Genomic DNA, 14,996 nt, shown 5'->3' with positions numbered 1-14,996 from the left:
AATCACATTGATTGTTTTACGAGTGTTGTGGCAACCTTGTGTCCTGGGGATAAATCCTACTTGGTCATGGTGAATAATTTTCTTAATGTGTTGTTGGATCCTATTGGCTAGTATCTTGTTGAGAATTTTTGCATCCATGTTCATCAGGGATATTGGTCTAGAATTCTCCTTTTTGGTGGGGTCTTTGTCTGGTTTTGGAATTAAGGTGATGCTGGCCTCATAGAATGAATTTGGAAGTACTCCATCTCTTTCTATCTTTCCAAACAGCTTTAGTAGGATAGGTATGGTTTCTTCTTTAAACGTTTGATAGAATTCCCCAGGGAAGCCATATGGCCCTGGACTTTTGTGTCTTGGGAGGTTTTTGATGACTGCTTCAATTTCCTCCCTGGTTATTGGCCTGTTCAGGTTTTCTATTTCTTCCTGTTCCAGTTTTCGTATTTTGTGGTTTTGCAGAAATGCGTCCATTTCTTCTAGATTGCCTAATTTATTGGCATATAGCTGCTCATAATATGTTTTTAAGATCATTTGTATTTCCTTGGTGTTGGTGGTGATCCCTCCTTTCTCATTAATGATTTTATTAATTTGAATGTTTTCTCTCTTCTTTTTAATAAGGCTGGCTAATGGTTTATCTCTCATTAATTCTTTCAAAGAACCAACTCCTGGTTTTGTTGAATCTCTTCCACAGTTCTTCTAGTCTCGATTTCATTGAGTTCTGCTCAAATCTTTATGAACTCTCTTCTTCTGCTGGTTGTAGGATCTATTTGCTGCTTTTTCTCTAGCTCTTTTAGGTGTAAGGTTAGCTTTTGTATTTGAGTTCTTTCCAGTTTTTGGATGGATGTTTTTATTGCAATGTATTTCCCCCTCAGGACTGCTTTTGCTGTATCCGAACGATTTTGAACGGTTGTATCTTCATTCTCTTTAGTTTCCATGCATCTTTTTAATTTTTCCCTGATTTCCTGGGTGACCCTTTCATCTTTTAGCAGGATGGTCCTTAACCTCCACGTGTTTGAAATCCTTCCAAACTTCTTCTTGTGATTTAGTTCTAATTTCAAAGCATTATGGTCTAAAAATATGCAGTGGATAATCCCAGTCTTTTTGTATCAGTTAAGCCCTCATTTGTGACCCAGTATGTGGTCTATCATGGAGCAAGTTCCATGTGCAGTTGAGAAGAATGTGTATTCAGTTGCGTTTGGATTAAAGTTCTGTAGATATTTGTGAAATCCATCTGGTCCAGTGTATCATTTAAAACTCTTGTTCTGGGATCCCTGGGTGGCGCAGCAGTTTAGCGCCTGCCTTTGGCCCAGGGCGCGATCCTGGAGACCCAGGATCGAATCTCACATCAGGCTCCCGGTGCATGGAGCCTGCTTCTCCCTCTGCCTATTTCTCTGCCTCTCTCTCTTTCTGTGTGTGACTATCATAAATAAAAAAAAATTTTAAAAAAAAAAACCTCTTGTTCTTTGGAGATGTTGTGCTTAGAAGATCTGTCGATTGTAGAAAGCTCTAGATTGAAGTCACCAAGTATAAATGTCTTATTATCTTAAGTATGTCTTAACTTTGTTTATTAATTGATTGATATTCTTGGCAGCTCCCTCATTCGGGGCATAAATATTCAGGATTGTTAAGTCCTCTTGTTGGATAGATTCTTGAAGTATGATATAGTACCCCTCTTCATCTCTTACTACCATCTTCGGGATAAAGTTTAGTTTATCTGATATAAGGATGGCTACCCCTGCTTTCTTTTGGGGGCTATTTGAATGGTATATGTTTCTCCAGTCTTTTATTTTCAGGGTGTAGGTGTCCTTCTGTCTAAAATGAGTCTCTTGTAGACAGCAAATAGATGGGTCCTGCTTTTTCATCCTGTCTGAAACCCTGCGCCTTTTGATGGGGCCATTAAGCCCATTCACGTTCAGAGTTACTATTGAAAGATATGAATTTAGTGTCATCATGATACCTATTCAGTCCCTGTTTTTGTGGATTGTTCCCTTGGACTTCCTCTATTACAGAATCCCCCTTAGTATTTCTTGGAGAACTGGTTTGGTGGTCACATATTCTTTCAGTTTCTGCCTATCTTGGAAGCTCTTTATCTCTCCTATTCTGAATGAGAGCCTTGCTGGATAAAGGATTCTTGGCTGCAGGTTCTTCTCATGTAGGATCCTGAATATATCTTGCCAGCCCTTTCTGGCCTGCCAGGTCTCTGTGGAGAGGTTTGCTGTTAATCTAATATTTCTCCCCATAAATTTAGAGATTTCTTGTCTCCAGGTACTTTAGGGACCTTCTCTTTGTCTTTGGAATTTGTAAGCTTCACTATTAAATTTTGAGGTGTTGAGCAGTTTTTATTGATTTTGGGGTGGGGAATCTCTATTTCCTGGATCTGAATGCCTGTTTCCCTTCCCAGATTAGGAAAGTTTTCAGCTATGAAATACATACAAATACGTATTCTGGACCTCTGTCTCTTTTGGTGCCCTTGGGAATCCCAATTAAACATAGATTTTTCCTTTTGAGGCTGTCACTTATTTCCCTTAACTTATCCTCATGATCTTTTAATTGTTTTTTCTTTTTTCCCTCAGTTTCCCTTTTGCCATCAACTTATCTTCTAGGTCACTCACTTGTTCTACCTCGTTAACCCTCATTGTTAGGACCTCTAGTTTGGATTGCATCTCATTTAATTGATTTTTAATTTCTGCCTCATTATATCTAAATTCTGCAGTCATGAAGTCTCTTGAGTCCTTTATGCTTTTTTCTAGAGCCACCAGTAGCTTTATAATCGTGGTTCTGAATTGGCTTTCTGACATTGAATTGTAATCCAAATTTTGTAACTATGTGGGAGAGAGGACTGTTTCTGATTCTTTCCTTTGAGGTGAGTTTTTCCTTCTAGTCATTTTGCCCAGTGCAGAGTGGGCAAAATAAGTTGTACTGGGAAAAGGAGAAAAAGAAGAGAAAAAAGAAAAGAAAAAGAAAAAAATAGAAGAAGAAGATAAGAAAAAGAAAAAACGGGAGGGAAGCAAACAGAAAACAAAAAACAAGGGGGAGTATCCTCTGATTCTCTATACTGTCAATCTCTTGACGTCCCCTGGAACTTTCCAGTGTTGCTTGGTCAATAACTTGCTTTTCCCCTGTCCGTCTAGCTGGTCTTCTGGGGGAGGGGCCAGCTGTGCTGATTCTCAGGTGTGAGCACTTGGGGGAGCTGCTCAGCCCCCTGCCTGGTGCAGGACTCAGTGAAAGTTGTTTATCCTGTTTATCCTGTGAGGCCACTGTAAGGCTCAGTGGGGGTTGTTTATCCTGTGAAGCCCCGGGAGGAACAACAGTGGCGGCAGTCAGCTCTCCAGCCCTAGAGTCAGCTCCTGCAGTAACTGCTGGAGCTCTCAGTCTGCAGGGACCTGGATGCTCTGGGGGGGAGGGAGCCAATCGGCACAGCTCTGGGGCAGGAGCGTCCTCACTGTCCTGGGCCCTCCTAGCCTCTGCCCATCGCAGGGGGAGCGCTGGATCCCAGGCTGTGTCCCCTGGCGCCCTGGGCTCTGCGCAGCCTGCACCACTGGAATCGTGCTCTCAGCTGCAGCCCCCTCCGCGCAGAGCCGCCGTGGGAGCTGCCACCTGAGCTGCTCCCCGCCCTGCTGGGCACTTGCTGCAGCCCTTTAGGGAGCTCGTCTGTGGGGTGTGGCGTGCTCTCCCCCGGGGCGCAGGTCCTCTGTTAGTGCCCCTGGGAGCCTGAGGGCATCCCCGCCCTCCTAGGGTCCTGCTCCAACTCCCTGGGAGCACCTTTTGGTCCGGGAAGATGGTGAAGGTCCTGCTTCTCTGGGACTGGGCTTTCCTGTCCTGCGGGCAGTCGCCGGGAGACCTTAGCCCGGCTCCTCACGGGGCCCCTCCCCCTTGGATGCTTTTTATTTCTTTATTTTTCCCCCCTGTCTTCCTACCTTGATAAAAGCATGAACTCTTCTCACTGTGGCATTTTTGTTCTCTCTTTAATTCTCAGGCCGAATTCATAGGTTTTCAGGATGATGTGAAAGTTATCTAGGTAATTTGGTGGGGACAGGTGACTTGGGGACCCTACTCTTCCGCCATCTTGCCCCTCCTTCATATGTAGAATTTAATAAACAAAACAGATGAACATAGAGGAAGACAGGGAAAAATAAAATGAGACAAAATCAGAGAAGGAGACAAATCATAAGAGACTCTTAACCATAGGAAACAAACTGAGGATAGCTGGAGGGGTGGTATGTGGAGGATGGGGTAACTAGGTGATAGACATTAAGGAGGGCACATGATGGAATGAGCACTGGGTGTTGTATGAGACTGATGAATCATTGACTTCTACCTTTGAAACCAATAATATAGTGTATGTTAATTAACAGAATTTTAAAGAAAAGAAATATACCATTTCTCTCTGCCTTCTACTGGTTCAGACTCTTGTTTGAACACATCGACCCATACCACAGATGGTGGGGAGCAGCAGATGAGAGAAGAGCAAGGAGCCAACCGCAGGGAGAGGTGGAAGCAGTCTGCACCCCATGTCAGAGCTTAGTCCTGCCTCTGATCCTGATGGAGTGTGATCTTGGGCAAAACCTCTCAGGGCCTTTGACTTCTCATTTGCAAAAACAGAAGGTTGTTCTTCCTGGTGAACATCTTAGAGATATTTTGCAATTCTGGTGATAGATTGAATGTGAAATGATTTAACATGAATGGATATTGGGAAGCACAGATGGCTATATAAGAGAATGAAGATCTTTCATTCGTTCATTCATTCATTCATTCATTTGCAGATCTTGGTGCCGTGTGTGGTTGGCTGGTCCTCACCTCTGCTCCTATTCCTTGGGTTTCCTTCAGAGCATTTACTGCAGGTCATAATTACATTTTTATTTTTATGATTAGCTGCCACACTGAAAGGCTCTTAGCATGTGTCTTTCAGCTAACGGATGTACCATGACCCTTAGACCAAGAGTCTGGCAAACATAAGGCCCCCAGTACTCATTGTGGAATAAATGATGAATACTTTCCCTTGCTCTGAAGTTTGTGGCTGTGTGTCAGCCAGACTCTATTGCAAGAGGAGTGCACTCCAGGAAGGGAGAGTCAATGTGTGTGCATTTCATGCTGTATCCGGGAAATGTAGACTTGTCCTCAGAGGTCTTCAGAAAAAGAACTTTGGGAATTTTGGTGGAGATGTTGGGCTCTGGCCAGGAAACTGGGATGGCCTCAAATATGGTAAAGCATCTCACTTGGCCATAAAGTTTGGTGGGAGTTTGGCCTGAGCAATGTGTGGAACCTGTAGAAGGAACAGTGTGAACATAGGCACAGCCCACGTGAATGTCCATGGGAAGTTCCTTCTAGGGAGTATGGTTTGTGACCATGTTCTAGAAAGAGAGGGCTGAAATGGATGCTTCCCTCCTCCCCAATTGTGAAGAACCTTGAATGTCTGACCACAGAATCTCAACTTCTCAGGTAATGAATTGACAGCTCTTAAGAATATTTGGGAAAGCAGGTACTTGGAGATGTAATATAAAATGTTAATGTGAAGAACATGTATTACTTCTGGTGGAAGATGGGTTAGGAAGTAGAAAGGACCGTGGTGAAGGTGGTGTTCATGTGCTGGAGAGGAGGGGATACACATGGGAGAGACAAGGGAACAGGCAGATTAGATGTGGGGTTGAGATGGTTGGGGGATGTGTGATTGGAGTGGGGTTTGGGTTTCTGGCAGAACCATTCATTGAGGCAGGAGGCTTGAGAGAGGGGTTGGAAAGAATGATCATGGAAGATTGATCGAGTTACATGGGGGTTACATGGAGCCTGAAAGTTCAGGGGAGGCTTGGAAGTTGTTAGTTTATCTGAGATGAGAAAAGTAAAGAGTGGGGATGAGGCTCCCGAGATGTCCCCGTGACCTATTGCTACACAGTATACCCACACTCAAATTTAGTGGCTTTTTAAAAGCCAGTTGGATCATGAATCTACAGTTTGGATAGGGCTCTGTGAGAATGAATGTCTCCTCAGTCACAGAATCTGCTTGGTTGACTTGCTACGCATTGTGCACATTGCAGTCTAGTTCAGTCACAGGACGTGAAAGTTGCTGCTGGCTGTCACTTGGAATCTCAGTTGTAGGTGGCCTCTCTGTGTGACCACTTGGGTTCCTCACAGCGTGGTGTTTAGGTTTCAAGCATGAGCATCTCAGGAGATAGGAAGTAGAGACTCAGTCTCTCAAGAATCGGACTGGCATGGTGTCTCTTCTGCTGTGTTCTACTGGTCTATTTGCAGTCACAAATCAAAGGGGAGGAGACAGAAACTCCAACTCTTGATGGGAGGAAAGTCCAAGATGGTTAGAGCTCATTATCTGGCTCCAAGGAAGGGCTTAAAAGTATCTGTTGAATGAATGAGTAGATGAATTGTGTAAGGACAGGTGCAGAGAGGAGCAGTATCTGGCATTTGAGGGAGATAATTGTTGGACAAGTTTGGCTGTAGTTGGTGAGGAGGTGGGTAGGGTTGGGGAAGTCAAGAGGATCTAGATTGATGAGGACCATGAACTCCAGGCTAAGGGGATGGGACCTGAGTGTGGGTTAGACTGTTCAACAGAGGGTAGCCATCTGAGTTGCCCAAGAGGAACAGGAGCAGAAGTTGAGGCCTAGATCAGGGCCTGGTCCAGGTGAAGTCCCCTGGGGTCAGTAGGTGAGTGTGCTTCTGACCTCAGGCCTTGTTTGGCTGTGGCCTTGATCCTTGTTCCAGCCAGCCCTCAGGCCTGACAATTTGTCCCTGGTACCTGTGGAATGAATGCACAGGGCACACTCAACACTAGAATCCCTGGCAGCAGAGGTGACATCCCAGCTAGTTCTCTGGGTTGGGGGAGCCAGTGGAGATTAGGGCTGGTCTGACCTTTGTAGTGGATGAGAATGGTGGGGTTCCTTTTGAAGCATGTTTATAAGCCTTCTGGGCCCTTGGGAAAGAATAGGGCTGCATTTACTCTGTGAATATATCTTCCTATGGCCATGAGCCTTTGGACTCTGAAGTCATGGGGATTGCAGGACATGGCTTCTTTCTTGGGTGCCTCCAGCCCTCTCGACCTTAAAGAATGAAACTCCTCAGGGGACGGTAGGAGTGTGTCCTTTATGGAGATTTCTCCAGGCCCTTCTCTGCCAAGCGTAGAAGCAGCCTGGGTTGCATGTACAGAGGTGGGCAGGATTCTTTGTGGCCCTCACCAAGGCCAGGCCTCCTGCAGCTCTATCTCCCTGGGTCCAGCCCAAGTCAGTGTGGGCTGGATGGCTGGATGATGTCAAGGTCACTGAGAGAGACTTTGAGCCTCCTCACAACAGCCCAGCTGAGGGAGGTCCCGGCTGACACGGCAACCACTCTGAGCGGAACCTGATCTGAGGGAGTGGACAGAAAGCAGGAGCTCGCCAAGGCCCTGACTGAAGCTCTGAGTCACACTGGTCTTTGTTCCTTGCTTGCTCTTGCCCTTGGCTGAGGGGCAGTTGGAGAGCCTTCTGCCAGCTCAGAGCACTAGCAATGTTACCTGTGTGGACCTCTTAGGAAACGTACCCTGGTGTGGGCAAGGAGGACAGAGGATAGACTTGGACATCTTGCTCCTGCAGATGTGATCGCAGCCTGACCATGGTGGTCACCCAGCTGAATCTGGAGTTTCGCTTCCAGGGCCAGAAGCTGCGAGGCTTCAGCTGTGAACTCACCCGGTCCCCCCATGGAGTCTTCCCTGAGACCATCTTCACTATCATTTGCCAGATTGTGGTGCCCATTCTACTCTCCGGCTTGGGCATGTTGACGGCCGGCCTGGTGATGAACACCATCCAAGTGCGTACTGGGCATTTGAGGGCCAGCTCAGGGCCCTGGGTGGAGGGTGAGGAGAACCAGGCTCCCTGGGCATCACGGATAGGACTGGCCAGGGGACAGCAGAGGCCCTGAGTGGAGCTGCAGCCCTGAGCCTGGCCTGATGTCCAGGAGTCCCACAATGGTGCCCGCCGCAGGTTCCTCCAGTAGCCTTGGGGAGGTTCAGATCCTCTGCCATTTGCTCACTCCCTGAGAAAATTCGTTAGCCTCCCCCTCATCAGCTTCCCCAGCTATAGATGGGGTTAACGAATGCACCTGCATCATAGGGTTGTGAGGGTGGGCACTGTTCCCTCCAGCTACCCCCATCTCTATGGGGCTCTTCATGGGAGGGGGACAAGGTCTGGAGCCTGGGCTGGGGTCCAGGCAAGCAGGGGGATGTGGTGATCTCTGTTGGGTGGAGGCATTTGTGGGGAGGCCTCCAAGTGAGCATACACTTCACTTCTCCTGATCTGCTTATGCCCTGGGGTTGGCTCAGGTGATGCTGTCTGAATCATCGAGGGTTGGCTCTGTTTGCCTAAACATCTTTATAGAATTAGTTTGTGATTCCAGAAAAACTAGACAATAAATCTAAGTGAAGAAGTGAGGGTGCCCATGAACTCTATCAACATTGTGGTGTGTATCTGTCAAGAAAGTATGGCATCATACTATATGATATGCTTTTTAGTCAGTGAAATTAAATTTAAATTTCATTTTGGAGGCCCTGGGGACATCCCAGCTAGTGTGTGCCTTCATCGGTTAAACCCATATCTCCTTCCCGATGACCACTCAGCATTCCCTGTGCACCTGTCTCTGAGGTGGAAAGGGATACTCAGCACCCACCTGTTCCCTGGCCTCTGGATGAGGCTCATGATGCCTCCTGGGTGGCCTCTGCTTGCACAGCTCAGCAGATGGTGCTCCTCCGTCCTGGGGCTGGGGCAGCTTGCTGTCAGCATTCATTTGGGCTTGCAGCCTAGATACCCATCTCTCCCACCTCAGAGCTTCATCCCTTGAGCTGCTCCAGTAGTCTCACCCCTTCCCTAAGACCCTTCTTTGGATCCTGGGGAGAAAGGCTCTGCTCTGGGTCTCTCCTTTTTTGACCTTCCATGACCTCCTTTTGGAGCATGGGTTCGAGCCCCTCCAACCACCTTGCATTTCCCTTACTTGCTACGGCCTGGAAAACTATTGATCAATCAGTTGAAGGATCTTGGTAGAGCCTAGAAGATGTGGTGGCATGTGAGGGGAAGATGGGCTTGGGATGATGCGTGGCCAACAATAGAGGTGGCACAGAAGGCCAGTCTAGGAAGAAGTCCAGCTGGACGGTGGAACGCCTCTCTGGGTCTGTGTGTCTAGCGTGCACAAGAAGGGGTGTCTTGGGCTCGGGCCCAGAGCAGACTGGGGGAAGATTGCAATTTCAGGCCTTGAGCCATCCAGCATAAGGAGGCCCAGCAGCTGAGAGAAACAGAAAACAGCCCCGGAAGACACTGCTCATTCCTTCTCCCCACTTTTCACTTCCAGGCAGTGAAATTCAAGGGCACTCAAGTTTGTGTGGCTCCTGCCTGTGCACCACAACCACCCTGCTCACAGCCGCTCAGTGGTGCAGGAGGCGGCCTTGCCAGTGCCGCTCCCCAGGGGAGGCCACAGCACGGGAGGGTGACCTGCCCCAGCTGCACCCAGGCTCTGCATGCTGGGGCCTTGGGGTGTGTGAGTCTGCATCAAGCACGACCGCCTGGCAAGTGCGCCGTATGGCCGCCCCTGGCACAGTGGGCTGGCCCCAAGGCCACGGTGCAGGTGCTGGCTTGACCTCTGGGGCCAGGGGTCTCTGTTTATAGGGTCTGGGTTCAGTCTCTAGTGGGACCCAGGGATTGAGACCCAGTAAGTGGCCAGAGTAGCAGTTCATTTTTATTTTTCAAAAAATTATTTTTCTGTTACACAAGGAAAGTACAAATGTTTCTCTTTTTTATAAAATAAATATTGCAGTTGAAGTTAAGCCCTCAGTCTCCATTTTTTCCTGGAGGAAGCCTCTGTTATCAGGTCATGTGTGTCCTTCAGACTTTATCGGGGTTATGTGAGTGAGCATGCACCCAGAGGCAATGGCTGTGGCTTTAACTGTTAGAGAGGATTCAGACAGGATGCCTGCTTTGTAGCGCAGAGTAGGTTAGGTGAATTCATTCATTCATCTGGTTCCTCATTTACTCACTCAGCATATTGTGTTGAATTCTGTGCCAGTTGCTCTTGGGCCTTGGGGGTGTCGCAGTGAGCAGAAACAGACCTGTCCCTGCCTTCCTGGCATTTGTAGCCTCGCGGGTGAGGCAGGTGCTCATTGGATCATCCCACAAAGGAGTATAAGGGAGCAGAGGCAGTGAGCCAAGAAAGAGGAAATAATTCATTCTTCCCAGAGGGGTCAGAGAATCTGTGATCAACAAGACAATGGAGTTGGACCTTAAAGGACAATATAACAGTTTCTAGGATGATGTGAGAGGTAGCAAACGTTCCAAGCAAAGGGAACTCTGTGTGCAGAGATACAGATGAATGAGGGGGCATTTGCAAGGAGTAAGGAAGATCAAGTGGCCTTGGTCATGGGGATAGGGCGCTGGACAGGTGGGGAGGGGACCTGTCTGCTCTGCTCAGGCTGTACGCGTAGTACAGACAGTCTTTTGGTTATTGGTGAGGCTTCTGTGGCAGGGGATGCTGAGAGAGGGGGGTTATTTTTACTCCTGAGTTGGTCTTGTGTGTTGGCCCAACAGAGAGTGCTTCAGAGCAGGCCAGCTTGCTAGAGGTGGGACGAGGCTTGGGGTAGAGGATGCCAGCCTCAGGGGAGGCCAGAGCCCAGGCAGGGAGGCCTGCACCAGGAACTGGATGGCAAACTGACCTGTCTGGACAGGATATGGTGCACTGATAGGACAGTTGCACAGGGCACTGGGGCCGGATGCTTCTGGGAGACCGGGAGGCTGCCAACAGACAGTAGGAGCACCTCCTTGCCTATGACTCGTTTCTGTTGCTGCAAACACATGGGCCACACCAGACACACATGTTTGCAAGGCAGCCTTGGACCCAGCTTGGCCTCTGGTTTTCCCAGGTGCTGAAGGCCAGAGAAAGAAAGGGGCTCTCTTGAGGCCCACTGGTGCTCTTCACTGAATAGTATTAAGAAAATTCCATGGCTTTTTTATTCTGTGTTTAATTTAAACCCATTTAAGAAACTACTTGGTCTGACAAATGCAAAGGAACTTGCCACAACTTCTTTGAAGAAATTTGGAAGATGTGCCAACATGTGTATTCGGATTGATCTTATTTCTTTCCTCACCAGCACTGGCCCGTGTTTGTGGAGGTTAAAGACCTGTTGACGTTGGTGCCACCCCTGGTGGGCCTGAAGGGGAACCTGGAAATGACACTGGCATCGCGACTCTCCACAGCTGTAAGTAGACACCTGAGCGTCTAGGCCACCTGTCCCCTGGGGTTGGCCACTGGGCACCTCCCAGTCTCGCCTTGTAGCTCGTTAGCAGGTGGGTTGTACTTTCTGGAAACACCAGTATCATGAAGGTTTGTTCTATCATGATGCTCCATCTGGTCACTCCTCCTGGCCTGGCATCCTGTTTTTCCATGGCCCAGCTAAACTGCTGACAAGGGCTGGACCCAGCCCTGTGTGCCACTGATTTAACCCGGTGTCAGGGGCTGCTCTGTGTCCCTGAGCCCAGCTCCACACACACATACAAGCTGTAATGAGCAGCACAGGCTTACTGGAGGGTTTGGGAGAGGAGATGGAGGATTTGGATCACCACACTGCCCACCTCGGTTAGAGGATTTTATTCTCTAGATTGGCTTCTTGAATGTTCCATCAGCAGAGGGATCTGTGGTTCACACTCTCCCTCTCGTGGTCACTCCTTCACCTCTTGTGGCTACCCTGAGAACTGAAAGTCTTCTTCCATTATGTAGAATGGTCTCTCCCCTTCTGTGAAGCCCATCTCACATCCAGTATGTGCATGGTACCTGTGGCAAGAGGAGGTGTGGTATACACAAGAGAAGGAAAGATGAGCGATAGAGCTGGAATAGTGCAGGCAAGGGGCAGAGGCTGCCTGAGAAGTGGGTGAGGGGCAGTCAGCTGGACAGTGGCCCCTGAGGAACCACACCCTCATCCATGGGGCCTGTGCCATGTGTCCATTCTCATGTGGACAGGGTCTTTGCAGGTGTGGTTAAGTGAAGGACCTTGGCCTGGGAGATGACCCTGGATTATCCAGGTGGGCTCCAGTGTCATCACAAGGGAGAGGAAGACAGGGGAGTTTCAGAAGAAAAAGTCATGTGAGGGATGCCAAGTCAGAGAATATGCTAGGCCACTGAATTTGAAGACAGAGGAAGAGCCAGGAAATGTAGTGCTATGTGCTAGGGAGGGAAAGAAACAGATTCCTCCCTAGAGCTTCCAGGGGAGTGAGGCCCTGTTGACACCTTGATGTTTGCCCCAGAAGGCTCGTTTCAGACTCTGGGCCTCCAGAACTATAGGAGAATGCATTTGTTGTTTCAAACCATGAAATTTGTGATAATTTGTTACAATAGTAATAGGGAATTAATGTGTAGGGCTGGATCATTTCTAGCCTCATAGGACATTGAAATGTTTTAAGCAGCAGATAACATGATGCAGACACACACATGTGTGATTATGTTGGTAAGTGTTTGAGAGGGAAGAAGTGTTGATTGCCATCTCTTCAGTTAAAGTATAACATTTTTATTTCATGATGCTTCCCTACATGTTAAACATTCTCTACAATGATCAAATCTTAGTTGTAATTTGTTTAAAAATACATCAAACAGGGAGGGCAAAGACAACTGGTAGTATAATTCATTACAGGTGTCTGTCCAAGGAGAATACCATTATCATCGCAGTAGAACCTTTGAAGGTACTACCCCCCCTTCTTTATTTTTGTTTAATTTGCTGTATTAGGTATAAATTAATAAAAATAGAAACTCACAAATATTAAGTGTACAGGTCATTGGCTTTTGACAGATCTGTGTCCCTGTGTAAGTACCACCCCAGTCGAGATCTAGAACATTTCCTTCTCCTCAGGAGATGTCTCCTGACATACTCTGTCCAGCCTCTCCTGCCACTCTGTCCTGGCAACTGTGATCCAGCTCCAGTCTCCTTAGATAAGTTTTGTTTTCAATGAGCATTCATGATTTAAAAAAAATATTCTTAGTGCAACTTGAAGTACAGGAATTTTTTATATTGTTTTATATTTACTTTGTTTTATTTACATTGTTTTATTGTTCCAGAACCTATATTGTTCTGGATGTTTTAGGTAATGTAATAAATAAAGAAGTAAGAGCCTTGAATATTGAGAAGGAGGAAAAAAACTCATTATTTTCTATAGATTTTGCCATTTTGGAAAAATCTAAGCAAATCAACTAGAAAACTATTAAACTAATAAGCTCAATAAAGTGATCTGGTTTCAAAATATCTGAATGAAATTTTAAAAATATATGTATTGACATACATAAATGTGTATCAGTGTATCCCTGTATACACTAGAAATAATCATTTATAAAATACAGTTAGAAAAGAGGTATCTTTCAAGCCATTAACTAATTTTAAAACATCTTCAGACTGAAGCCTCAGAAATGTTCAGGATTTATACAAATAAAACAGCAATACTTTACAAGGGAAATATAAATTTGGAGAGAGAGAGAGATCAAGTTCCTGAATGGGAAAAGTCAATGCTGTAAGTTACCAATTTTCCTTGTTTTAGTTTATAAAATTAGTGCTGTTGCTATCAGTATGCCAGAGGGAATTAGGAGAACAATATTATTTTAAAATTGACAATACTATTTTAAAGATGATCTGGATACATATGTGAGTGAGAATAGCCAAGGAAATATTAAAAGGAAAAGAGAAAGAATACTGATTTCCGCATTTTAGTTTTATTTTTTTCCAATTTTTAAAATAAATTTATTTTTTATTGGTGTTCAATTTGCCAACATATAGAATAAAACCCAGTGCTCATCCTGCCAAGTGCCCACCTCAGTGCCCATCACCCAGTCACCCCCACCCCCGGCCCACCTCCCCTTCCACTACCCCTAGGTTCCCAGAGTTAGGAGTCTTTCATATTCTGTCTCCCTTTCTGATATTTCTCACTCATTTTTTCTCCTTTCCCCTTTTTTCCTTTTTTTTAATAATAAATTTATTTTTTATTGGTGTTCAATTTGCCAACATACAGAATAACACCCAGTGCTCATCCCATCAAGTGCCCCCCTCAGTGCCCATCACCCATTCACCTCCCCCCCCGCCCTCCTCCCCTTCCATCACCCCTAGTTCGTTTCCCAGAGTTAGGAGTCTTTATGTTCTGTCTCCCTTTCTGATATTTCCCACACATTTCTTCTCCTTTCCCTTATATTCCCTTTCACTATTTTTTATATTCCCCAAATGAATGAGACCATATAATGTTTGTCCTGCTCCGATTGACTTACTTCACTCAGCCTAATACCCTCCAGTTCCATCCACGTTGAAGCAAATGGTGGGTATTTGTCATTTCTAATGGCTGAGTAATATTCCATTGTATACATAAACCACATCTTCTTTATCCATTCATCTTTCTTTTTTTTTAATTTTTTTTATTTATTTATGATAGTCACAGAGAGAGAGAGAGAGAGGCAGAGACACAGGCAGAGGGAGAAGCAGGCTCCATGTACCGGGAGCCCGATGTGGGATTCTATCCCGGGTCTCCAAGATCGCGCCCTGGGCCAAAGGCAGGCACCAAACCACTGCGCCACCCAGGGATCCCTCCATTCATCTTTTGATGGACATCGAGGCTCCTTCCACAGTTGGGCTATTGTGGACATTGCTGCTATAAAGGTGTCCCGGCGTTTCATTGCATCTGTATCTTTGGGGTAAATCCCCAGCAGTGCAATTGCTGGGTCATAGGGCAGGTCTATTTTTAACTCTTTGAGGAACCTCCACACAGTTTTCCAGAGTGGCTGCACCACAGCTTTGTAGTATCACCTGAAATCTGGCATTGTGATGCCCCCAGCTATGGTTTTCTTTTTTAAAATTCCCCTGGCTATTCGGGGTCTTTTCTGGTTCCACACATGATTTCCGCATTTTACAATGTAGTATAATGCTATAGTAATTAAACTATTTTGTAATCAGTGTCAGTTGATACTGATACACAACAACAGAACATCCAGAAATAAGCTCAGATGTATACAAATATGATCAA

The 14,996-nt window shown here is 46.4% G+C and overlaps 1 protein-coding gene across 6 annotated transcripts in view; it reads left to right on the top strand.

The window, feature by feature from the left end:
- SLC41A3 (solute carrier family 41 member 3) overlaps positions 1-14,996 on the top strand; it is a 94,847-nt gene that overhangs the window by 33,071 nt on the left and 46,780 nt on the right. For all 6 annotated transcript variants that reach the window (XM_055344263.1, XM_055344264.1, XM_055344258.1 and 3 more), the window contains exon 3: positions 11,102-11,209. In XM_055344263.1, the coding sequence (XP_055200238.1) occupies positions 11,102-11,209 (108 nt within the window). The remainder of the gene's footprint in view (positions 1-11,101; positions 11,210-14,996) is intronic.

The sequence above is a fragment of the Nyctereutes procyonoides genome, unplaced genomic scaffold (genome assembly GCF_905146905.1).
Source record: "Nyctereutes procyonoides isolate TBG_1078 unplaced genomic scaffold, NYPRO_anot_genome, whole genome shotgun sequence".
Classification (NCBI taxonomy): domain Eukaryota; kingdom Metazoa; phylum Chordata; class Mammalia; order Carnivora; family Canidae; genus Nyctereutes; species Nyctereutes procyonoides.
Note: the sequence above shows the minus strand (reverse complement) of the source record. Positions and strands in the feature narration are given on the sequence as shown.